Source organism: Phaethon aethereus (genome assembly GCF_964289735.1).
Source record: "Phaethon aethereus genome assembly, chromosome: 5".
NCBI classification, from domain to species: Eukaryota; Metazoa; Chordata; class Aves; order Phaethontiformes; family Phaethontidae; genus Phaethon; species Phaethon aethereus.
Genome location: NC_138579.1, coordinates 58,132,574 through 58,159,257, shown reverse-complemented (window position 1 = coordinate 58,159,257; position 26,684 = coordinate 58,132,574). Strand labels below are relative to the sequence as shown.

Sequence of the window (26,684 nt, the reverse complement as noted above, 5' to 3'; positions counted from 1 at the left end):
GATTAAAATGCTTTAATAGACAATTTTACAGAAATTTAAAGAGATACCTTTAAAATCTTTTTAGCTATGTAAATTTAATGGACAATTATAAAGAACAGCTTAGGTGGAATAATGCAAATAAGATTTCCATGGATGAATCCAAGTATAAACATTTTGAGCCATATTCTCCATGCTTATAAAAATATCCTGTCAAAGTAAAATGGCTTGCTAAGTAATTAAATATTAAAAAGCTGAATCAGAAGTTAGATTCAAAACAGAATTCTGGAGTGAAAACATCAACTTTAAACACAGGGTGTGTTTCACGTTTTTGGTTGAGGGTGTTTTTTTTGTGAAAACCAAAAAGAAACTATTAACTTGTGCACAAATAGTCAGAATTTATCTGCAAGTCCTTTAAATTTCTGTTCTTCTGACATGAACACGTTTAGAAATAGAAGGCAAAGTGGATCCTCATCTGCAACTTGGAGCGTTGTGCTCCACCTGACAATCTGGACCCTCCTCTTCATCGTCTTTCTGCACAGATGAGGTATGGTTGTGGTTGTAATGTCATGCCTAATCTTGGTTTGAGGTCTGGAATCACACCATGAGGAAAACACAGGTGAAATCGTTGCAGTAACGAAGTGAAAAACAAAAACATTTCCATTCGAGCTAGTTGTTCTCCAAGACAATGTCTTCTTCCTGGATTGAAAAGAAGGTTTTGAAAAGACTTAAAATGCGTGTTATTACATTTTCATTCTTGTTATGAATAAGAATAGTCATTTCTGTGTGCTGAGAGGAGCTGTACAAACTTGGTGGTAGTATTCTGTAAGACAGGATAGGTGATAATTTATGGCAAGAAACAGATTTTAGCAAATTTGACCCTCTCACTACACAAATGTCATTGTAACTAATTCTGCCAAATTTATTTAGATAAGCTATTAGCTCCTTTATCTTGTCTTGAAGTGCCAACGTAGACACATGTTTTAGAAAATGATACTGTGGATTTCAGCCTTTCTCTCCTACTATTTTCTTAATTACATCTACTGCCAATCATTATTACCTGGAAATTATTCTAACTTGGTGAGTAGAAAGGTATGAAACGGGTCTGGAAAATGCCTTTAAATACTAGTTCCCATTCCATGTATGACTAGTTACAAGGAGTAAATGTGGTTGTGGAAGACACAGATGAACAGATAACAACATCTGGAACTGGTACGGTCAAACAGGCAAAAAGAAATTTAATGGTGGGCTTCATCGAACCTAACTTTGGCCATTTTGATGATGTGCATCTATTCCAAGGGAATTGTCATGGCTCCTGTCATTGTTTGGAGAAAGGGTATCCCAGATAAGTAAACTAAGTCACCCTCTACACAAGGCTATATCTTTCTCTGGACTGCAGAGGTAGCCCTGGCAGCTTATACAGAACACCTAATTTTTAGGTTGGTAATCATATCTGAGATAAATTATCCCCTCTTATAGGCATCAAAAGACAAATCCATAATGATTTAGGACTGCCAGAATATTTCCTCGGGACAGAATGCAGTGTTACATGCTGAGTCTTAAGCTAGTTCTGATCTAAGATTTCTGGTGCAGATCCAAGTGCTGAAATTTGAAAGGTGGTTGTGTAAATCACCTGTGAATTAGCAGCAAATGACTGTTAATTGTGAAACAAATAACACTTATGTACTACAATGATACAATATGTATAGATTCCTCAGATAAGAAAATACTGTCCTTTTTTCTTAGTTTATATAATAATGAGCTCATCTACATAAAAGATACTACGCTGGTGTGTATGTCCAGAGTGCATTATATTGAATATCTTTAAAATAGCTGTTTCATCAGAACTGTGGATATTTCATATCATTCTGCCCATTCCTGATTTATTGCCATCACTTATATGTTATGCATTTCTAGATTTATGAAAAGGGAAGGAATCACTCTTACCTAGTGAAAAAGGAATAAATGCATCTTTCTTGACAAACTGCCCACTGCTGTCCAAAAATCTCTCAGGAAAAAACACTTCTGGGTTGCTCCAGTATTTTTCGTCAAAATGGACGGAGTAGAGGTTTGTAATGACTGTAGTGCCCTCAGGAATAGAGTAACCACGCACAACAGTATCTTTGGAAGTTGCGTGAAAAATACCTAGTGGAGCTATATTACAGAATCTTAGAACTTCATGTAGAACTGCCTCAGTGTATGGCATTTTGCATTTCTCTTCTAAGGCAGGCATTTTGTTTGGGCCGATGACTAAATCAATTTCTTTTTGAACTTGCCCTGTTAGGAACAGGAATAAAAGCTGATGTTTGTTGTGTAATATCCTTTATTTTTTAATTCAAGTTATAAGGTATGTACTTTTTAAAGGATACTGAAACATTAAATATCTTACATAAAATAGAGTAGCTTATAAGCTTTAAAATTTAGACGCTATATTCCTTATCCTGCTAGTAGGAATTATTACTAGCATATATACCACTAATCTTAATTTAAAAAGTAATTATTCTCAGTAAAATTGTGTTTTAACATACTTTTCTTTGCTTGTGTGTATTTTTATTTCTGGAGCTCTTCAAAACTAAAGAAACACGCAAAAGACTACAAAGATAAAGTACATTAAATACTTGAGTTACTCAGATAACATTGAAATTAGCCACTTGAACTTTCCCTTGTCTAATTCTGCTATGATTCTCCAGAATTGAAGTCACAGTGTAAAATCATTCATTCTTAAACTGAAAATATCTGATACAATACAGTGAGAGTTAAGAGGGACAGGAGTCTGAATTTAACTGAAAAGGAACAAATTAAATAACTTTTTTTTAAATTAACTTCACAAGTTATTTAAATAATCTCCAACACATTCAAACTGCCTCTTCTTTTTCCTGATACACTTTCTTTGTTGAAACTGCCAAACAGCTCCTAACTAAAACAAAGTTGGACTTTTACAATTCATGTAGAACCAGTAATGAAAACCTGGGCAATGCCAGAAAAATTCTACCAGAATCACCAAGTTTTTCAACCTGAAGTGACAATGTTTCATGTCAAAATAAAGAGGTGAAAAGCAGCTTAGCGAAAGTACATTCTGTGATGTAGGGGTGTATCAGTGTATATTGTACTACTTGGACAGAGAAAGCCTCAATAAATGAAAGGTAACAGTAATTCTTATTTTTACCCAGATGAATTGATTTTGAATCCAAACTCGTTATATCACAAGAACTGAGATCAGAAGATTATTCTAGGTGAGTGGATCTCTACAAAATTGGACGATGCATAGGAGACACAAAACTACAAAGTTTTCTTGACCTTCATTGACAAACAGTATCTTGGTCAGATCTTAATAGAGAAGGAATGAGGATCTTTTTGTTTTAAGATATGAATATTGTTAGTGAGCCAGGACAGACTGATCAGAAACTTTGATTTAAGTGGACCTTTTTGCACTTGGGCTTTTTATATAATGTAAAGCGTAAATATATTCTATTGACTAATTACGGCACTTAATATATTTTTAACTAAAATATGGACAATGTATATGTGCATCCTAAAACTTAAGTACATATAAAATCAGATTCCATTTTTTTCATTTTATGAAACGTTTTTCTTTTTTTGGTAGATTTTCTTACTATACTGTGTAAAGCATATAGATGAATCAGTGGAACTCGGAAGCATAGAAGCAACATTTAATTTTTTTAAATCTACTTGTTTTAAATCGTCTGAAGTGTGCTGACTGGTTAAAAACAGCAATCATAAAGCTTCCACAAACAAATTATTAGCTGTACTTAGTGAGCTGAAGTGACATACTTCTCTTAAATATGTCCCTCAAAGTTTTTAAAATTAACAACTCGAATCCCGTTAGATCTTGCTTTTAATCCTAGGCTAGAAGACAGTTTTCCTATTTTTTTATTTTTAATCAGTTTCCTCATGTTCAATTAATTAATCAAGTAAATAAAATAGTTGACTAAATCAAAAAAAGAAAATATGTAAGAGGTTATGGCTCTCAGAAGATATTTGAGTGAACTTTGATTCTAGTTGCTTAGCAAGATATGTTAACCAGCTCAGTGAATATGGAACTTAAAATAATGATAATAGCAGCAACAAAAGAGCTTCAGCATCAACTTCTTTATTTAATCTAACTGATTTTCACTGTTTATAGCATGTCAGCTCTTGATATACATTATCATTACTTTCTAATTTTCATCGTTTTCAAGTAAAGCTGTATTGACTGAAAACATAAATATAAAATTTGATCTCTAATTTTAAAATAATTGCTTTTTGTCCACCCAAATTAAAAATGAAAAATTATTCTCTAGCTGAGAAAATCAGAAGATATAGAGTCATGCACCTACTACTCTGAGAAGAAAATATAATCTTTCATACATAAAGACATCTGGTTCCTATGCAGAACTTCAGACCTCAAGAGCCTTACAGCTATGGGTAGTATTGTTATCCCCATTCTGAAATGATGATGATGATGATGGTGAAATTGATGTTAGAGCAATATTCTTTGGTCAAAGTATCAACAGTCTCTTTCCAAGTTATCTTGGCTGCTCTTTCTCCAAATACTGCAAGTTCCTATTTGAACTACACACTGGTGAGGTTTTGAGAGCAAACTGGAGGCTGTGAAACAAGAAATGTGACTGTTCACTTCTAAAATCCAAACTTCTGCACAAAATGTCTGGGCTGACATTCAAACAGCTATTGCCGTCTTACTTCAGAATGAGTGTAACACATCTTTTTATTTTTAAATGCTATTTTTGTTCTTCCAAAAGTATAAATATACAAGTCTGCAATACGTAAATCTATGGTGAACTGAGGCACTTAAGGGTAGAAAGGAAATGTACTTAAACTGTTCTTAAACTGTTAACGACAACCTGATTTACTTTTTTGCTGATGTTTTTACATTTTAAATTTAATTAATTTCATATGTAAGTGCACTTGCTTATTATTTATTAACTATATAGATTAGTATATCTACCAACCAATATTATGCATCACAACACTAAGCTTAAATATGTTAGAAATACTTTAGTGAAAATAGTAAAGCTTCATAAAAACATATGCACAAAATAATATGCTAACATTTTATCATCATACTTGACTTTTTATGTCCTCTTTGTCTGCACATAAAATAAGCTTTTCACATCTGTCTGTAGTATATTTAGTAAATTATATAATATAATTATATAGACAAACCTTCCTTTTTGTTTACGACTATGGATGACTGCACCACTTTGAAAAAGCATTTTAAATCTGCAATAGGAAAGTGTATCAGTTCCTCAAAATGTCAAAGTTCTTACCTTGAATGTTTGGATAAAGAGCCATAAATAACACTGCCCATCTTAAAACATTTGTTGTGGTTTCTGTTCCAGCTATGATGAGTTCTCCAACAGAGAAAATTAAGTTTTCTCTTGAATATGTAGATTCTGGATCATTTTCATTGCAATCCATCTCATCTAAATATGCATCTACAAAATGTCGAGGTGACTGAGGCTTCCTATTTTCAGAGACACGTTCAATAAGGTCATGAAGAAAGTCATAGACTTCAGCTGCGTTTTTAAACAGCTGCTGGTGTTTCCCAAATGGCAAGATACCAATCCAAGGAAAAGCATTATATAAAAATACAGAGGCACTAGCAGCTAATTCAATATTTTCACTAAAAATCTCAATCATGTGCTGAAATTGAGTATCTTCATATGTAAAACGTTCTCCAAAAATAATCAAATTAGTAATGTTTGAAACAGCATTTGTTATCAAGTGCTTAAGATCAAATGGTCTGCCTTTGTATGTATCAATGGCATCAAGAAAAAACATAGATTCTTCTGAAATTTTGTGTTCAAAGGACCTTTGACCATATCCAAAAATTCGAAAGGTATTTACAGCTAATTTGCGATGTTCTGTCCATCCTCTGCCATATTTACTGTTCAGTAAGCCTGAAAAAATATTTTGACACAGTATTTTATGCAACGCTTTATTTTTTCCCCGTAAGATAATAAAATTAGTTAATAAGACAAAAAATGAGACAAAAAATTACACACATCTTGCTATGAGTGACAATCCTTTCGAAATAATAACTTTAAAGAAGCATCAAGTATTTTATGAAAGGAGTTAAAGAAGTAGAGAAAACTGCTAAAGCAAGTATTTCATGTGATCACAAACCCAGCTAATGGACAAAAATTACATTTTTACATAGAAGACATTAGCACTTACCTCCCATGTTTGTCAGCTTCTTAAACAAGGGAAGAGATGGTCTATCTGCAAAAATTTCGCTTTGATGAACAAGGCATTCTTTTACTGCATCATAGCCATTCAGTACGATAGCAGATATACCTCCAAGGTCAAGACTGAAGATCTTTGGGACAAAAAAATAATTAAAAAATGTAAAAATGCTATTGCAACCAAATCTTAACAACAAATAATGAAAACAAGTACAAACAAGTAACGACAAAGTGAAACAACACTAAACATCAATGCAAAATACAGACTTGAATGAGCTTCAGTAGGGCATACCGGTAACCAGACGGGATACAACTGTGGCATTACACAGTAGAGTCTGTTGTGAGCTAATTCACGCTGTCAAAAGATAAATTACGCCACACTACATTCTGTGCCTTGCTGTGCACCTAAAGTGGCCAGCTCTCTAATGCAAGGACTGGGGATGCTTTCATATAGTCACTAAACAAATGTGAATTTGGTACCACACTGCATATTTTTCAGAAAAAATATACTGGCCCCTAACATTAGTAGATATAAGTAAGTATATATTTAGATGTGTACAATATAACTAGATATTATTAGATATAAGGCATAGTTTTTATGTAAGAACTAGAAATAAAGTACATATATTGTCTACTTTCCTAATTTGCCGAGACTGTTTCCACGGGAGGGAGGAAAGCTTTACTACCACACCTGCCCCGCCTCCCTGCCTTAGAAAAGGTAAATCCCAATAGCTTAATTTGGTTAAGGGCACTACGAAGCCCCAAGTTCATACCGCGAAGACTTCCAGCAGGTCACTTAGTAATGGCACACGCAGAAGTGGTGTCAGTTGTGAAAACAACCAAGCTGCACCCAGCCCTGTCTATCTCTGAAACTGGACACCAGCCGACTTTGCACTGGCTCCCAAAGAACCATCAGATGATAGAAGTGAGAGCCATGATGACAGCCAACAAATGATAGCATAGCCCAGCTAGTCCCATCTCCTGTTTCCAGAAGTGGTCAGCACTAGGTGCTTTAGAGAAAGATGCAATACATCCTGCAGAAGGCACATACAGGATAAACAAAACGGAAGTCTTATGCTAAGTTTTAAAAATTAAAACTTAAGCTAAACTTAAGACTGAAATCCTGTATCCCTTTCCATACTTTTCTTAGCATTACAAATCGGTATTTTTATCTCTACAACTCCCTAGTTTTCCCTTCCTCTCAGAGCTGTTGACCTCTAGAATATGAAATAGTGTTAGCCTAATTACACATTCTGCGACAACTTGGTTGTCGAGCACTGGAACAGGCTGCCCAGGGAAGTGGTGGAGTCCCCATCCCTGGAGGTATTTAAAAGATGTATAGATGTGGCGCTTAGGGACATGGATTAGTGGTGGATTGGCCAGTGCTAGGTTAATGGTTGGACTCACTGCTCATAAGGGTCTTTTCCAACTTCATTGATTCTATGACTATTTTGCTTTAGCAAACTTGTTATTGTCACTGTTATAATGGCTCTTCTCTTTCATGTGACAAGACGACACTCCTGATAGATTTCTGCAAACCATTTGGGAGTTTTGTGTATTCTGATCATAGCTTATTTATCTTTCGTCCTATGTTATACAGAATTTTAAAAAGAATCCTTTTTCTGTATTTTTCCAGGGCCCCTCCAAATGCTGATCTGCTGTCTTCAAGTTCCCTCAAATTCTGCAGGATCCTTTCTGACAGCAGGTGACTAGAACTACATACAGCCTTCCAGGCAAGTAGAAAGCTTAGTTTATTTGATGACACATTTTCCTTCCTATTTCCATTCTATTTGTCCTAGTGTTTTGCCTGAAATACATTTACTTTTTTCTATTGCCAAAAATAAGATAATAAGCCTATCCTTTTGTTTCTACCATTTAGCACGCTTTTAATTTGCACACTTTGCTTCCCTTCTCATTCATGAGAAGACTCTGACTGCTCCGTTTCTGCTGTAGCTTTTGTAAATGACCCGGACCAAAGCTTTAGACAGACTTAAGTTCTAGCAACAGTTTTATTTGCTTGCTAGGTGTGTTAGATTTAAACACTTGTAGCAGTTTGAAGGACGTGATTTGCTAGACAGCCACTGTTTGTCAGACACAAAGCCCAGTCCTTCACAGACCTCCAGTGATAATCCTGCTAAGTAAATTATTATTATTATTACTGTTATTATTATCACAGCTGTGATAATAATCTTGAGATGTACAGGCATGCTGAATGGCTGGCCACGGGGTATGTGCCGGCTGGCCAGCTGCTACCAAAACGTACGCACGCATGTGCGCGTTTATGTATCCGTACGCATACACGCTTGCAAACGCTAGTGCCTGCCTGCCCTTCCCTGCTAGACCTAGTTTGCATTTAACTTTTATGAAGCTTGTAGGAATAGATTGTTTACTTGCAACTGGCTGATGAAAAGAGACACCTGATACATAAGAAAGTATGAAAAAATGAAAAAAAAAAACCCCATTCTTATGTAGTTATACTAGTTGACTGCGAGTATTCCAAATATCCCACTGAAGGTACTTTGAAGCAACGTGTGTTCAGTGAAAATGCTGCCATTACCCCAGTGCCTACTACTTGGCTGTTGTAGTTTTGTTAATTTTAAGCCCTGTTGGCGCGTCCAAGACTTGTGGACGGGAAACGAGCGAGTTACATCCATTTGCAGCGGGGCACCAGCTTAAGGAGGGTACCAAAAAACCGCAGTACAAGCGGGAGGCAAGCCGGCAGGCAGCCCCTCTCCGCCGAGAGGGAGCGCGGGCAGGAAAGCCGTGAAAACTCTTCTCCTCTGTCACGGGTCTCTCCCCGCTGCCGCGGCAAGGCCTGACCGGAGCACCGGTTTTGCCAAAAAACTCTTACAGCCCCAAAGCCTGGTGCTCCGGACCCCGCTACCCACCGGGTCCCGGGCCCGCCCCCCTGCTCCCGTTAGCTGGCGGCGTCGGCCCCCGCCGTGCTGCTCGCTCCCCGGCGGGGTGCGGGCACCGACAGACGCTCCGGGCCGAGGCCAGGCGGCAGGCGGCGGGGCGGCTTCCCCGCCGGACGCGCCGTGCTGCCGGAGCGGGTCCGGGCTCCGCGGCAGCCCCGGGCCACCGGGACGAGGAGAGCCCGCCCGGCTGCCTCTTCCCCGGGCTCTCCCGCCGGCAGCGCTGCCCGCCCCGGCCCAGCCCGCCCCACTCCTGCTCCCGCTCCGGAGGGGGGGCCCCGGGAGGGCGGCAAAGGCCGCCGGTGCCGGAGCGGCGGTACCTGCCCGTGGATCTGGCTCTGCCGCCGCATGTAGACGTGCGGCTGCTCGGCGCCCAGGGCGTGGATGTTGCCGATGAGGGGCAGCCCCGCGGGGCCGGGCGGGAAGCCGGGCGGCCGCCGCTGCTTCAGCAGCTGCCGCACCACCAGCGCCAGCACCGCCGCCAGCAGCAGCAGCAGGAGGCAGGCGCCGCTCCCCGCCGCCGCGCCCGGGCCCCCCGCCGCCGGCCACATAGCCCCGCGCCGCCGCCGCGCCGCTTCCTCCTGCCGCCGCCCCCGGCCCGCCGCCCTCATTGGGCGGTGGCAGCACCGCCCCGCGCTCATTGGCACGCGGCGGCTCCGCCCCTCGCGTCAGGCGGGGGGACGGGACGGGGACTGGGACGGGGACGGGACGGCGGGTTGGCCGCGCTGGCAACGGGCGGGCGCGGGGGTCGCGGCGCCTCCCGCGGGAGTCCCGGCCTGTGGTTCGTGCCGGGCTCACGGACCGCCCCGCCCGGGCCCGGAGCTGGGAAGCGTTGGGAACGGCCTGTCCGCTTGCGGCCTGCGGGAGTGCAGGCAACGGGTCTCGGTACCCACGTGGTTTGTGGTTTCTGTTACTGGAATAAAGCAAAAGTCGGACGCTTCGGGTGTCTGAAGCGCTGAAGAATCACTACTGGCTGCGTGCTTGAAAACACCTGCATACGCTGACCACGACAACTAAGTAACAAGCGATTATTTGTTTGCCGTTACACCTCCGCGGAAGCAAAAATCCACAGTTGCGAGGGCCTGGAGACAATCAATGCCGCTGCGCTTCCCTCCGTGCCCTTTCCAGCCCCGGCGCAGGGAACCTGCGTGCCCCGCTGATTGCTGCTGGTAGCTGGGTGGGCAGCAGCTTCGCGTGTCGCTCCCGTCACTCCCGAGCTGCGCAGCCTGACCGCGGCCGGCTGACCCCGCTGGCAGCAGGGCCGGAGTGCTGCAGGCGGCGGTGACAACGGGCCGGGCGGCCCCGCGCTCGCAGGCAGCCGGGCACGGAAGGCGTGACAGAAGCATCCCTGCCCTGTTAGAACTTCCATGCTCCGCGTTTCCGGCTTGAGATTTCTTTCTTGTTGAATTCAATGGAATATCTCTACATAGACTCATAAAGTTGTTGATAAGATCTAAACTGATAAAGAATTTATGCTGATGAAGTTCATTAGTAACCTGACTGATCAAAACGTGCTACGTACTTGATAATCTAACCATTGAATGCTTAGTTCTCAGTACGTTCCTGTGATGGGACGTTCTGCTTTGAATGTGGCGATACTGACCTGGGAGTACATGGCACAGAAGCTGAGGAGGGCCCCAGATGTTGCTCAGAACACAGCAAAGGCCATCGCTTTGAGAATGCAGAGAGGAGGTAAGAGCCGTGAGTACAACAGGGGAAGAGGAGAGGAGCTGGGAAGTGACAAAGTGTAGCTTTTTGGCTGGCAGTCTGGCTGCAAGGCATCTGTGAGGCTTCAGGGCAATCAAACTGGCTATTTGGGTGCTTGCTGAAGAGAGCACGAGGCTATGAAATGTAAAAAGACAACAGGATTCAACGAGGGCACGTGCTTATGTTTGCCCAGGATGGGCAGACCGAGAAGGAAAGATAAACGTCACGTGTATATTACAGAACAACACAACAGCAACTTTTAATGAAGGCAAGTGCAATGATGCTGACCAAGTTTTCTCACTGGAGCTGTTGATGTCTGTGTGTTGTCACGCATGGAAGGCTGGTTGTGCTGGTTGGCTGGACCAGGGTCTGTGCTGGTTTCCATGGGTCCATGCAGTGAGAGACTCTGATTTTCAGGGGAATCTTTATGCAACGAGTAGTCGGTTGTATTGGCCTCAGACCTTTCCTTGTCCTAGCTGCAAAATGCCCGTAAAGCATGTGTCAGTGTCAGCATCCTATACCAAAATCTTACCCAGTCAGAATACGAAGAAGTGGCTTGAGCACTGCCCGAGGTTTATTTTGTTCATTCTTCTTCCAAGTTATTTCTTCATCCCTTCTTCCAATATGATACTGCTTGGTTTACTTGTGCCATACCTGCAAAAAATGACAGTATTTCAATGTCAGTGCCTTAAGATTTCTCACCAGAGAGGGTAAGAGATTCAGGACCTCAGCTTGGCTCCAGCCACAGGCAGAATGAGGAGAAATGGCCAAGGATTAAAACAAGATGTGCAATGTGCTTAAGCAGTTGTGCTAATGCATGCAAACTCAAACAGATAGATTTAAACCTGCCTGCTTACACACGTTTAAACAAAGAGGGGGTCTCCAAGCTCTTTAGCTCAGTATATTCAGGTGAATAGATGTACATAGACTGGCTGGTCAGAAAACACTTCAAAACAGTGTGAGAAAGACTAATTCACGGCCTACAGACCATTACACAGAATTAACTTCCACGATGAAACGCTGTTGGTTATAGTGGGAGTAGAAATGGTAATGTGCCAGGTACATGATGCAATTATGTGCTGTATGGTATGGTGTATATGCATATGGTTGTTATTGCAGTTTCAGCTAGAAGGATGTAAACATTTAAGTACATAAGCTTCTGTCTTTGGAAAAAAGAGATTGGCAGTTTTCTCTCATCATCCTCCCTTTGACGATACTTGAATAGTTCTCAAAGAGTCTGAAGAAACACAGGAAGAGGTACTATTGCTTTGATTGATTTATTTTTACTTCTTATCTTCAATGTTCTGTTATTTAAGTGTGTAATACTTCACGTGTACCCAAAGTTTTAGATGATCATGATTTCCACTGCATCTGTATAAGAAAGGAAATGAAAGGTGATTGACAGTTTTGGCAGCAAGCATTTTGAAGATGAAAAACAGGGGAAAAAATAGCGTAGGAAAGACCCAGAAGACTAAAAAAAAGGTACAGAAGAAAAGTCCAAATGTTTGGCTAAAAAGGAAGGAATGGACTTGTATGGGGAAAAAAGCAGAAAAAAGATTTGCTAATTATCTTCAAGCGGTGGAGAGAACAGTCAAAACTGACCTTATCGTAGTGTTTAAGCCTTGGTGGTGGAGAAGAGACGATGGTGTTACCCACTGAAACAGGAAGAGAAACTGAAGAGCATGATCGCAGAACAGTAAAATCAGTTTTGGTCAAGCCAAATGCGAAAAGGTGATGAATCAGCCAAGATTAAAGAAGATCTGAGAAGCTCTAAAGAATGCATGATTGAATACATATGACTGAAAGTGGTCAAAAGTAAGTGATAAATAAACCCTGTGGACAGCTGAAATTACTTAAGAATGTGGGTTTAGGGATGCAAGACTCCAGTGGGTATCCAAGGGCAAGATTGCTTGCCAGTTTCTGACTGATCTTTTTTTTTTCTTTCATTCCTTCAGAAGTGTGGGGGCAGTTTGTGCTGAATTGAAATTCCCTTCTTTGGGAAGGCTTTACTCATCTTAATCACGGATGATCAAATGAGCAAACTCATAGGATGAGTAAAGGTTTTTTGATTTCAATTATAAAAAATGATGGCTGAGTAAAGAAACCCATTAAAGCATGTATCTTTATTAAATTCTAAAGCGTTCTAGTCATCAAGATTTACAATTACTTTGCATTGTAAATTCTGTAAGGAGAAGTCAGAGACGATCAAGTAACAGGAAATGATTGCGTTCCTGTTTTCTCGGGAAAAGCAGAAAGAAATTCTTTGATGGGGACTGGCTACACATACACATACATAGCTTGGACTTTTGAAGAAATATACTGACAGATGTGGCTGTTCTTTTAATAACAATATTAAGATCCTGATGATAACTCTATGAGACTCTTGGGAGAAAAATTAAGTAGTTTCCGAGTTCCATTAAATCTCTCACAAACTTGTATTCAGCTAGTTTGAAACGGGCTTTCTTACTCTTTAGCATTGACATCATGGCTGCACTTGTAGAAAACAAGGTAAACCTTTATCAGACTAAAGTGCTTTCCATTCCTGTAATAATGTCTCTTGTCCAGTGAGGTCATGACATTATTTATAAAATGTCATGCAGGAAAACAACTTCTTTATAGCCCGAATTGTAAAGATTTTTCTCCTTTTCTTTGAGGGCAGGGCAGGGAAAAGAAAGAGATATGTATAGAGGTATGTAAAATAGGCATGCCTCTCACGGAAGAAATTAATTTCATAAACCCACTGACAGTTTAGTCATGTGCAGATGTTATCTGTTACAATCGCATGACTCTTTTTAACACACCTATATCATTGTAGCGAATGATCAGTTTCTAAGTGACAGTTATCTGCTTAGCTAAGCCTATAATGTTGTCGGTGCCTTACAGATTTGCTAAAACCGAAAAACACATCTAGTGTTTTCCCTTGTGAATTTGGTGATCTGTTGCTGAAAAAACCCAAAACATTTCCTTAATCACGGTCCTACTGTGCCTAAACGTTTTATGTTTGTCACGCGGACTCAGAAAGCATTGACACTGGCTTAAAGACTGTAACTTCAAAAATAGTTTTGGCATATTTTGTTTGCTGGCTCTTTTCGAGTATACTTAGGTCAATTTTATGCATAAATTTAGAAATGTATCTTTTTAATTAATAGTCTTACATGACTATTGGTTCCCAGAAACTCTGCTGTAAGTAGATTAGCAAATACTATGTTGTAATAGCCTTTGCCTTCATATACCATTTACCAGCACTGAAAGGAGAGGGATCTTTTTTGGTCCCCAGTTTAGCTGAAAGTACAGGCTAGATCGTTGCCCTTGCACAAGTTCCTTTTCTCAAGAGTCAAACAATTGAACAGCCAGCTGAGAAACAACTGCACCCGCTCCTCCTCACAGAGAGGGCAGTGCTGGAAGCGGCAGGGATGTACGGCGGCAGTGCCTAACAACGGTCCTGGAAGGGGCTGATAAAAATACTAAGTCACACTGTGGCTTAGTCAGACCTCACTACTATCAAGACAAAGAATGAAATGATGACATGACATCTTCCAACCTTCTTATATCCTGTAAAGAACAAGCATAGGATTAACTTGAGGACTTAGGATACAGTTTCTCATGAGATTTTTCCTGTCATTCTCTGATGGTACATAAGATAGCGCAAGCAATCAAATTGAAGTTTTATAGCTACACTGCTGCTTAACAAAGTTAGTTTTCTGTTCTGAGGTTGTTTTCCAGATAAGGACTTTGAGGTGGAAGTAGGTCTGGCTGGCGCGGGGCCGAGTTTTGCCGATTGTCGGGGGGTGGGAGCGTGTTTCCGGGTGGCGGGAGGTAGTGCTGGAGCCTCTGTGAACCTGCGCCCAGGCTGAGCGGCGGTAACGCAGGGCAGAAGGTGCCCGAGCCACAGCCCGCTTCCCCACGCTCTGCCCCTTCTGCCCTGCCAAGCAAACCGCAGTGCAGGACAGCGTAGCCCGGTTTCTTTTACAAGATTATTCCGCACTGGGTTTTGATATAATATCTACAGGGAAACTGCTGCAAAACCTAGCGAGCAGAAAGGCTCAGTAGGAAAGTTTCAGTGAGATTAAAACAATGCAACACTGATCTTCTGTTTAAAATGTCTCCCACGGGTCAGTCTAGAAACTCTCTAAGGCATTTTGGGAGAAAATTTTCTTGCAGACTGATTCATAGATTTCTCAGTAATTAGTTCAACAGCAGTTCCCCGTTCTCAAAAGTAGTCACTGAAGCAGCCTAAATCCAGATTTAATGTCCATTAAACCCAGAATGCTTCAGTGTTGGGATCTATATATCAGCGTTGTCGTTCTCAGGGAAGTACTGCATTTTTATAAAAAAAAGAGACTCTCATTTTTGGGCCAAATTCAAACCAAACTACAAGATGGATAGGCAAAATATGGTTTGTGTGGGTAAGTTTGATGTGAGCTTATTCCAGATCTGAATATGGCCTTTTGGAGTCTGTGGAAGCAGAATTAAGCAAAGGCTAGACCAGTTAGGGGTGTAAATTTTGCAAAAGCAAATGCTAACAAAAGCTTGGATGATAGGTAAGGTGTTACTTTTCAGAGTTTAAGTCAGTCTCTAGCTATTAAAATTATGGAAATTGGAGGTGAAAGATATGAAAAGAGCATATTTAGTTGATTATGCTCCTTCCACAGAGCATATCAACGATATGCCTTTTAAGCCCATACATTTTTTTGTTTTGAACGCAGTACCAGAGTGTAAATTATCACTGCTTCATGACAAGTATTTATATTTTCGTTATCACATTTCTCTGTAGTCTTTCCTGCTGTTAACTGTTTCCCCAGTCTTCAAGTTTGTTCTCCTAGATCATGATTGTGGGATCTCTGATAACACTTAGTGGTGTTTGACTGGACTTTCTCCAACTTGCCCGAGTCTTTTTGAGGTATGGCAAGCTGTCCCAAACAGAGTACACTTGCAGATCTAGATCTTACCAGCAGCAAGTAGAGTGTAAGGATTACCTCTCGGGAGATTTTTACCATGAAATGTCCTTATCTGCAACAGGCTTAATTAGCTGCTATGAAGAACAAGCTTAGAGAGGGCAGAGACCTGAACCACGCTCACCTCCCTCGTCAAGAACTTACCGTGTCTGTGGGTGGTGGCATCATCCCCGCTTACCCTTTCCTTTTTCTAGGGTCTTCTCTTGTCAGACGTGAACCATTCTTGGGAATGGAAATTTTGTCTGTGCAGCTCATGGTCTTGTCTATCTTGAAGAATTACATTTTATTACTGAACAAAAATCTCAACATAATATATAAATGTGGCATTTTTGTTTTAATAGCATGTCAGGTGGTAAAATTTAAGAACTTCACTGCAGTGCTTATGGCTTGTTGACATAATGGCAATATTTATGGTAGAAAAAATGGTTGCACTTGAAAATGTATTGGTTAAATAATATCAAATAGTAGAATATTGTAAGAAGTTGCATCTAGTGTAGAGAAAAAAAGTCAGTTTAAAATAGGGCAGGTTTTTTCTTATTCCCTACAAATTTAAATAAATATATTTTAAAAGGAAATTCCTTTTATTTGGAGCTGCAAGTTGCATCAGATCATCTGGTTTCTTTAAAAAAAACCAAAACCACAGTCATTCTGTAGCTCTTCTGTTCATCTGCTTTGAACCTATACCCATTGATTATTTTACCTGATATATTGTCAGGCACTGAAAAAAACAGAACAGGTTCCTTGGAATAGATCGTTTCAGTAAATGTCATGCTGTCTTGCACTACTAGTGCAGTGTTCATAAGTACCTCTGCGCTAGTTTTTCCATGAATACTTAACCTCTAGTTTTGAATTTATCTATCAATGGGAGACCATTATCCTGTGAAAATCCTGTATCTTTTTTACAACATCAAAAATAGACAAACTCTTCTTTGGAGTTCTTTGCACTAGGTAAACTGTCTTTCTTCTTTGTCTTACAGATGAGAGAAGAGAGGTTTGCAAAAAGAAAATATATCTGGTGAGACCAGCTGACGTATAGCTGAGGGGAAAAAACGGGACACGCGTTCCAGCTGGGAGTCCCTCCATTAGCTCTGGCAAGGAGCAGCCAAAGCGCTTGCCAACATCCAAGTACTATTTCATCTGTATGTGCACAAAAGTAGATCTATTGGCATTCATACCTTTTGCTTTAAATTTACGTTTCTTCCTGTGAAAGCTTAAAGTAGCGATGTTGGCATCTGAAATCCAGTCATCACCGCATCCTACAGGCTCCAGCCCGCGTTGCGCTGGCAAGCGAAGGACTCGAACTGGCTGGAATCAACCACATGATGAAATACAACTTTTTCCTCCCTGAAGAACCGAAATATGCTATTCCAGCAGAGCCGACTGGATTTTTAAGGTTAAACCAGGAATATTCTATGTGGACAAGGAGTAAATAAATTCCCAAAGAAAATGTGAGCGATTAACTGTTAACATAGGATGAGGAAAGGAACAGTGGAGGTAGGGGGAGAGAAGGACAGAAATGTCCAGCTGGAAGCCCGGTCATTCAAGTTCCTACACTTTATTTCTGTTGGTGTAGCTGTACAGGTGATGTTAAAACAGCAAAAGAGATGCTGCGCCGTTTCTTTAGGTGCTACCTGCTGTCTGTAAATGCAACCTCAGAAAAACTAGCTCACCAATCAGAATAGGAGTCGTGGAGAAGGAAGCGATTTAAAACCAAATACTTAGCCCCCTTCTGCCGGGACGATTCCCGCGATGAGCATACCTGCGATGGAGTTGCTATTTAAAAACGAAATGTTGAATTTGCCTGTGCGGGGGCCAGGAGGAAGCCTCCGGCGGGGCAGAGGCGAGCCGAGGGAGCAGGCAGGAGGGGAAGCCCCGGGGCCGGGGGCGGCCGCGCCGCCGCGGGCACCGCTTACCCCGCTCCCTGCGGGCACCGTGCTCGGAGCCTGCGGGCCGGGCCGGCGGGCCGGCTGAGCAAGCCCCTACCTCGGCAGCAGCGGCGTGTGGCTCAGCGCTCGCTTCCCGCCCGGGGCCGGGGGCGCACGACCGGCCCCTGCCACTCCCGAAAAGCTACCAAGACGTGTTTGGGGGCGGGAGGGGAACCCAAGAATTAACCCAGACGCTGCTTGTCATCTGGAAACAAAAAAAAAAGCAGGACCCAGACCTCAAAGATTTTGCAGTCGTCGTTCCGCAAAAGGCGTGCGGGGAAGTTGCGCGGAGCTCCGCGGCCCGCCTGGGCTTTTCAGCACGTTCATGTTCCGCTTAAAAGCGTCAAAGCTCAATGCGCGTCAACAAAGCTTTAGCACCCGCCCGCGGTGCCCCCCAACTTTACTCGCCTCCCGGCGGAACGCACGGCTGCTGCCCGCGGGGGGCACCCGCGCCGCCGGCTCTGCCAAACACCCCGCGGCGGCTTGCGGCGGGGCCGCCGGCCCCGGCTCTCGGCGGGGGGAGCTTTCCGCCCGGCCCCACTCGCCCCTGCTCCGCAGTTTTCTCCCACCCCCCTCCCCACGCCCGGCGGGGACTTGCAGCGCCCGGGCAAACACGCCGCCCGAGCAAACATCCCGTGCGGGCAGGTGCAGGGCCGGCGCGCCGTGACAAAGGGCCCTCCGCAGGTGATGCATGGGGCCGCGGGCAGCTGCCCGGTAATCCCGGCCGTCGGCGCTCCGCGTTATGCCGGGGGGAGGCGACCCCCCCCTCCTTCCCCCGTGTCTCTTCCGTGCGCGGAAAGTCGCTGCACCTGCCCGTGGGGAGGGGTGTTATTATGGTGATGGTGACGGTGATGATGGTGATGGCTTCCTCGAGGACCGCGGGGTCGCGGTGCGGACGCCCGGGGTGCAGCCTTCGCGCAAGGCTCGGCACTGCCCCGCCCCACGCCCCGGCCGCCTCTGGCCCCCGCGGGACCCCCGCCCGCCCGCCCGCCCGCCCGCAGGCAGCAGCCGGGGAGCCGGGCGGGCGGCCCCGGGACGCGGGGGGAGGAAATCCCGGGCAGGGAGCGGTCCCGCTCTGCAATGCGGTCCCTCTGCTGCAGAGGTCGCCACGCGTGAGCGATCCCGCGGGGGAGCGGGGCCGGGCCGCGGCCGCGCGGCGTGAGTGGTGTCGTCCCCCCCCCGCGGCGCCTCGCCCCCCGCCGGATTTTTTTGTGAATGGGACGCTCAAGGAGCGGGGCATGACGTCACCGCCGAGCCGCGCTTTGGCGCCCAATGGCGGGCCGGGCCTCGCCGGGCGGCCGAGGCGCTGATTGGCTGGCGGGCCCGCGCGGGCGCCCACGCAGGCTGCCGCGGCGGCAGGTATAAAGGGGAGCCGGCGGGCGGCGCGGGGTACCGCGGCTCGGCGGCGCCACCGGCATCCTCCTCCGCACCGCCCCGCTCCGCCGGTAAGCGCCGCGCCGGCTCCCGGGGCCCGCCCGAGCCGCGGCTCCCTGCGTGGGTTGGGTCGTGAGAGTCCCGTTCCACTCCCGGGGTGCCGAGTTTTGCGCGAAGCTCCAGCGCCTTCAGTCGTGTGTGCGTGCGTGTGTGTGTGTGTGTGTGCGCGCTTGCTTACGCGTGGGCACACGCGTGTGCAAGGAAGCGAGCCAAGCGAGGTGGGAGAAAGTTAGTCCTCGGTCCGTGTCTCCCTTTCCGCGGTCGACACGACGTGGTGTGTCCCGGCGGGCGGGGCAGGTCTCCGTGCAAAGCCCTCCCGGTGCCGGGCACCGTCCGGGGCGCTCCCGGGACCCCTGGGGAAGCGGGGCGTCCGCTGGCAGGAGCCCCGCCGTTCCGCGAGCGGGGAGCTAGCAAAAATGAAGCTGATGCGGTCGTCCGCGATGTGCTCGTTCGAGTCTGAGATACTGATGCTATGAGGAAAAGAGATGTATCTCAAAGCAAGTATCTTCAGCTTGGTGTATATATATAGATATATAACATATTTTTTTTGCAGGTTTTGTTCTTATGACTAATTTTTAACTTATTCCTTTTCTGGTTTCAGAGTAGAAATATTTATTGAAATTAAACCACTTAATTCTTATAGCGTAATCTGAACTGGGGTATTAGTGTGCTAACTGCCAAGAAGCAAGCAGTTTCAGGTAAAGTGCTAACAGTGGCACTACATTCTTAAAAAAATATTAAACACCTCTTCTTTTTTTTGTTTGTTTGTATTCTTGTGACTCTTACCCCATAACTGTTCCCGCTGATGTTGGACACGCTGAGTACGGCATCGTGTGCAGCAGTTAGTCAGAGGAATGCGTTTTCCACCACTTTGAGGGAAAGCCTGCATTCAGCTGAATGCAGATAGCTATACAGAACCGCAGCTCTGAAAAGCTGCATTTTTATCCCCTGTAATAGTGCTAAGTTATTTTAAAATGCTGAGAAAAACAAAGCACAATAGCAATAATCCAAAGAGATGGAAAGGTGATATTTAAAAAAGAAAGAAAAAAACCCAAACCAAAACCCACCGAACAACAAACTGATAGTATTTGTGTTACTTGTGGCTAGGAAAGGATGACCTCTTTAGCAGATCGTACAGGATCGAGAGGGTTGGAAAACAGCCATTGCTTGATGTACCTCTTTGTTGTAGAGAGGAAATCATGGTTGTGCTGAAGATTTCGTCTTTCCTTGCTGTTTATGCCTTGGTTGTGTGCCAGATGGACAGCTTCCAGGCAGCCCCAGTCAGGTAAGAAGCTGGTCCTGTTGCTGAGTGCTGTGTCTCAATGGTACAAAAATACTTAATACCCTTTAGAGATCTGTAGGAGGGAAACGGGCTACAGTGAAGGAGAAAGCTGGCTTCTTTTGATGCCGTCTTTGAGACCGCGGCTTTTTAATTGCACGTATAAAACGCCTAATGCTGTGCACGGGGATGGTTTACATATTCACACCAGTGAAAGATGCTGCTGATGACGTGCAGTACTGCATGGCAAACCCTTCTCTGCAGCAGGCCGGGTTTTATTCATCCCGTTTTGCTTGCCTCTGCTTAGACCTGGCCTGGAGTCCGTAACAGATCGAGTGACGCTCAGTGATTACGAAGCTCGGAGGTTATTAAATGCGCTGGTGAAAGAGTTCATACAGATGACCGCGGAGGAGCTGGAGCAAGCCTCTGAGGGGAACAGGTAAGGACTGCAGTCCTGGGGCAGGAGAAGGGCAATAGGGGAATATTATGTGTTTGATACTCAGCAAAAGCCATCTGAGCAGACCCTCTGCAGGCCAAGATTTTTTTCTTTTCTTGGGGTTATGGCTAACTGTGGTCACCTAACTGGTAAAGGATGATGCTGCAGAGACATCCCACTGTTGGTATCGGGAGAATGGCTTCCACCTAGTTAACCTGCTTCTGTCTGTCTTTTACAACTGAAAGTGGAGGGCGATTTGAGCTTGAATGAGGGGGTTGTGTTAAAATATGGCAGCAAAAGGTATGTCTTCCCAGTGGGAGTGATAGGGGCCATTCAGTCACTCTCGGATTCTCTGTCGTGAAAGTGCATGCTGTTGTAAGGCATGGAAGGGCCCCGGCAGAGGGGACCAGTTCCTCCTAATGCACGCAGTGCCACTCTCCCCTGTAGACCAAAGGCATGCCAGAGCTTTTGCATTATCCTAACAGGATTTGTATTGCAAAGCATGGGCGATGTGTGAGAGACTGAACAGCATGCTGAATACGTGGGAAGTAAAGCTTCCTGACCCCTGACTATGAGCATCCAAAAGGCTAATGAACTTGCTTTTTCAACAAAGTTGAATTCATTGAAAAACGGTGTTTTCCTTCGGACTGCATTTGTACGAACCTTCCTTGCATGGAATGTTATGTGGAGGGGTTATTGTTTTTTTAATTATTTTTTAAGTTTCCTAGCTGTAGATATCTATCTAGGGAAGAGATGCATGAATGTGCATGTTTGAGATTACTCTTCCTTTGGGCATGTTTGTTTTTTCCTCCCTGCAGCCTGGATAGACCTATTTCCAAACGCTGTGCCAGTCTGAGTACTTGTGTGCTGGGCAAACTGTCTCAAGAATTGCACAAATTGCAAACTTACCCTCGCACTGACGTCGGGGCTGGAACTCCTGGCAAGAAACGAAATGTGCTGAGTGACCTGGAACACGAACGCTATGCAAACTATGGGGAACCCCTAGGAAACAACTAGACATGCTTATTTCTCCCCTTCTCTCTTTTTTTTTAACCTGATGCATGTGGATCTAATTTTGATTGCTAACTTTGCTATGTTCTTTTGATTCTGTTATTGACAGAGAATGTTTGAGATGAACCTCATGTTAGGAAGACAGAGAACATAAGATGCATACCAAGCTAGGGGAAAAAAGTGAATAAAAATGAACAGAACTGCCTTGAGATTTCAAATTATTTTCTTAGATACTGATTAAAAAAAAATTCTCAACAAGGCTCTTCATTTCTGGCTGCTAAATGTACAAGTAGACTCATCTTTTGTGCCTGCCCATGCACTTGTTCAATAAACCTATTTTTCTATAAGGATTAGATCTGCTTGGTTTAATAACTTGTTTTATAATGCGAGATTTCTAGATATGGCTAGAAAAATTTTACAAGCTGTCTTAACGTTCAAGAGAGGCAATGCCAGTAATACTAGAAAAGGTGAAAGAGAACTTAGAAACCGAAATTGTACGTATACATTCATATGTACTGGTGTAATCGGGCATGCACACAATCTTGTTAGTAAGGATCCTGAGAAGCAAAGGAATCAGGAAAGGCTCATACAGATCTGTTCAAACAAACTAGAATTGTAATCCTGTTTAAAACTGAGTGCTGAACACTTCCAGGTAAGAATTTCATGTTCTTTTCCTTTTTCCTTCTTACTTTACAATAGGTCTTCACACGAGTATATTCAAAACTCGGGTGTCTTTAAAATAGTTGTATGAATTCAAGACAATGTAATGTAGGTGAATTGTAAATTAAGAGACAACCGGATTTCTGTACAGTTCTTCTGTTGCAGCACTGCATCTATCTTGTAATCGGAGGCCTGTTCCAAAAAATCGGCATTGACGTTATGAGCGGTATTTGTTGTTAACATTAATGAACTCCCTTGCAATGCTTATCTGAGGAAAATTCCTCCTACTGCAAGAAAAAGTCATTGCTTTAGTAGAAAATTGCTTCAAGCAAGGACTATGTGAATGCGTATGCCTTCAAGTCCCCCGTCTAGCAAAATCATTAGCTGCAGGCTGGGCTCTGAGCACAGATCTAACTCCGCTGAAGTCTGTGAACCGCTGGCCCGGTGAAGCGCCCTGCTTGCAGGGGTCTAACCCCAGGAAAGAGGGGTTCTCGCGTTCCCGCCGAGTACGTGGAAGCAGTGTGTTCGTGGGGTTCAGCTCTGAAAGCAACTGGCCGGCCGCTGTGCGGGTGCAGCCCTGCCAGGTCACTGACGAAGCTGCTGTAGTTGCGGGTGATGCTGGGTTTTCATGTGTTTTCTGGGCGCTGCGGAGCAGAGGTGTCCAAGCGAGAGGTTAAAGATCAGCGTCCGCCGCTGTTCTTGGCAGCGCTGCAAACTGAACGCAGACCTAAGCTCCTGGAGGAAGCGGGGATTGGTTATGTGCTCCAGGCCTGGACCTCCTCGGCACTTTTTTGTTGCTCAGGACGACTTGTTGCAGGCAGGCAATGGCTCGGGTGTTGCTGAAAATCTGCCTTGGCTTAGACTTCAGTCCAATTGCCCAAGAAAGGAAGGGCTCAGCCACCTTTTGTAAACCGAGCCTGACACCTAGAAAAACATAAGGATGCGTCTTCTAGAGCTTGTAAGCTGTGCACACACAAGCTGCAAATGCCAGCTGTGCAGCAAGCCTGCTTTTTCTCCTATAGAAGAGTCTTTCCCAGGCATAGGCTCCCTTGCCGAGCGTCCATCGCATGCGGGGTGTTTGCTCGGGGAACTAACTCTTTTACCTTCCTTTTGAAAAGCAGCGTAACAGCACAGAAGAGGGCATGCAACACGGCAACCTGCGTGACCCATCGTCTGGCGGACTTCCTGAGCAGGTCAGGAGGAGTGGGCAAGAACAACTTCGTACCAACCAACGTGGGATCCAAGGCCTTCGGCAGGCGACGAAGAAGCGTTCAGATATGAAAAGCTGAATGATAATGTGGATACGGTAAATACGTGGCAATAAGCTGAGCCCGCGATGCAGGCGAACTGTGGCATTATTGGCATTTTAGTTTTGCTGGATGAGTAACGGACCTGCAGGGATAATCCCTGAGAAATCCCTGAAAAGTCCCGAGAAAGGGCAAATAACCGTATTAAAAAAGATGTTACAAATTATAACAGTAGCATGTTTAGACTGTGAAAACGACTTTTTGTAGATGTTCTGCTTAGATAACTAACTTCAAAGTGCATTAACTGAACACAGCTCCTTGGTTGGAATTATTTGCTTATTTTACCTGTAACGTCTTGTTATCAACGTACCAGTAACTCTGGGTTTGTTTCTTTCAGATTGCCGTGAAACTGAAAGTTCAACTTTAATTTCTGACAAAAGCAACTCCTCTCCATAAATCAAGACAGCCAAAAAGAAGATTAACTTTGCATCCTAATACTGAAAACGTTTTATTTAATACGAGTGAAAACACTTCTGTTATGTATAGTACAAGAGAATCTAGTTATTAAAGTTAAATTATTGTATATTCTTTTTATATGCAACTCTATTTCAAATAAAATGTGACAGCATCTATTATTTATTTATCTTCCAGCTTATATGTGATCCATGCTACTTATCCTGGCACTACTGCCAAAACTCGGGGATTATGCTGAACTGCTGCCTGGCAAGGCATATGTGTATTATACGGTGTGCTGTGCCTTGATGTAAAACACTTAACTAACCTGATTGTACAGTATGTTTAAAAAAAAAAAAAAACCCAAACAAAAAACCACTTCAATATTGTATCATTTGTGAATTTACGCAAAATTAAAAGAAGTATTTTAGATACACTTGGATTGAGAAACTGATTTTTCATTTGAAGACGTTTACAGAAACATTTAGCATTAACCCAACATCACTGCACCTCAGATAGCCTGTTGGTCTGCTACAGCCTTATTAACTATAAGTACTAACCTTTGGGTCAAAAGTTCAGGACAGGAACAGTATCTGCCTTGTTATATATATTCAAAAAGCAGTAGCTCAAAAAGACACTGCTTATTGTGACTTCTGCTAGAAAAATTAAAAGAAGCCACAGTTAGATTTAATAAAACCGTAGAGGCAAACTTCATCGGGGTGGGTTAAGACTAGAAGTTTTTATACAGGGGTAGTTCAGCTGAAGTGGCCTAACATGCTTTGTAGATGTTGGTCTAAGGTCGACAAAGTGAATTAGAAAGGCAGAGAAAAAGGAGCTACGGAAATGTACCTTTCTTCTAAGCAATTTTGAGACAGAGTCTATTTAGGGATCAGGGATTAAATAATTAGAGTGAGTGGAGAAGAGGGTAGCTGGAAGCAATCCATGGACTTCTAAGCGATGCTGCCAACTTCCTCCTCAGAGCTGCTGCTTTTTCAGTTTAGTAGCTGAGTCAGATATTTGTTTAGATTTGTTTTGTGCTCCACAGCCGGACTCCAAAATCTGCTTCATCAGTTCAGATGAAGATCACCTGGCCGTGCAAAGTAGAGGTTAAGGCGCTCACGCTCTCTCTGTCTGTCTCTGCTGCAGGTGTAATAGCAAAAAGAGAAGCACGGTCAACCAGATGTAGACATAGCCAGTAAGGCCATCCAGTGACGACGCTTCTATACCACGCCCATTTGTGGCTGTGGTTTTACTCCTTGGGGGACATTTCAGCCCTGGTAAGTCAGCGTACAGAGCAGACCTTGCAGAAGACACCAACCGGTTCAGAGGAAGAAGTTCCAGTGTCTAAATGGGCAAAGGAGGGATGCTCAGGCTTGGCTTGCAAATCTGTTGCCCAGAGATAGTCTGGTGCTTTTTTCCATTTTCCTCTGAAGCACCCGAGATCGGCCGCAACTGGGGGTGCTGTATCCGCAGGGTGGACTGCTGCCCGGTGTCTGTACGCGGATCCGGCTGGGTTAGACCCAAGTGCCAGTTCTGGAGCCCAGAAGCGTTCTTCGCCAGGCGACAGGTATTTTTTCCCATTTTCCCTTGCACAAAGTGGGGGTCATATGCCAAGGTCACCTGGCTACCTCAGTAAGGCCTTTCCCTGTCACTGCAGAGCCTCTGGGCACGGGTGGCAGGTTGTCTCTTTTGTTCCCTACTACAGCACCCAACAGGTTAATCTCCAAGATAAAATGCCTAAGCACAGCTATCGGGGTGAATACATGTAATTTAATGATTCATTTTCAATAAGAAGCCGGGTAATGTTCACGGGCCCCTTCTGGCTTTAAAGTCTAAATGCTCAGGCGGTTTATTTTTTCCATTTACAGCCATTCTCTGCTGAGAGACACCTGAGGCAGCTTCATGGGATTGTATGCCAGCCGTGGTGTCCCTCTCGTCTAAAAATTATTAGTCCTTCTTTGCAGTTTAACAAAGTTACGCATTTTTTTCTGTCAGCCAAAGGGATTTCCTCAGACTAATATTCTACGCCAAATCACAAACCTAACACGTAAACCGGATTCTAATAACCTTGGTGCTGGTTTTTACACTGTCCTCGTTGGAGGAAGGTTGGATGAAACTTTCGATACATGTGTTTTGTTTTGTTTTGTTTGTTGGTTGTTTTTTTTTTTCCTTAGGAAGAAATAGTGACTTTCATATCTCAAGATCTGTTCCTGTTGTATCTTCTGTCTCTTTTCTCATTAAGATCTCTATCTGCACAGCAACGCAATACGCTCACCAAATAAATATGGCTGTAAAGGGCAGAGGGCCATAGCGCTATGAAAACAAGAGCAAATAGGAAAAAAGGTGAGGACCCTTACACCCTTTTCCGTGATGTGAAGAGATAGAAACCCTTCACCACAAAACTCAGTTGCTCAGAGCTTTAGGAGAAGCAGATTATTATTGAGACAGGACAAAACTAGAGCTGTAAACACTAACATTTA

At 43.9% G+C, this 26,684-nt stretch overlaps 2 protein-coding genes across 4 annotated transcripts; one reads left to right on the top strand and one right to left on the bottom strand.

The window, feature by feature from the left end:
* Positions 1-499: 499 nt before the first annotated feature.
* CYP2R1 (cytochrome P450 family 2 subfamily R member 1) lies at positions 500-9,977 on the bottom strand (the record flags this gene model as incomplete). Its single annotated transcript, XM_082000398.1, has 5 exons — positions 9,418-9,977; positions 6,175-6,316; positions 5,265-5,897; positions 1,924-2,253; positions 500-675 (listed from the first exon to the last, which is right to left on the bottom strand). The coding sequence occupies exons 1-5, from the start codon at positions 9,736-9,738 to the stop codon at positions 500-502; spliced, it is 1,602 nt and encodes a 533-aa protein (XP_081856524.1). The 5' UTR covers positions 9,739-9,977.
* Positions 9,978-19,785: 9,808 nt separating this feature from the next.
* CALCB (calcitonin related polypeptide beta) lies at positions 19,786-23,785 on the top strand (the record flags this gene model as incomplete). 3 transcript variants are annotated; one of them, XM_082000735.1, is made up of 3 exons in its annotated part: positions 19,786-20,403; positions 20,705-20,836; positions 23,626-23,785. In XM_082000735.1, the coding sequence occupies exons 1-3, from the start codon at positions 20,318-20,320 to the stop codon at positions 23,783-23,785; spliced, it is 378 nt and encodes a 125-aa protein (XP_081856861.1). In that variant the 5' UTR covers positions 19,786-20,317. The 3 variants fall into 3 exon arrangements, with proteins under 3 accessions (XP_081856861.1, XP_081856860.1, XP_081856859.1); XM_082000734.1 differs by having other exon boundaries at positions 23,623-23,785; XM_082000733.1 differs by lacking the exon at positions 23,626-23,785 and adding an exon at positions 21,652-21,993.
* Positions 23,786-26,684: the final 2,899 nt, after the last annotated feature.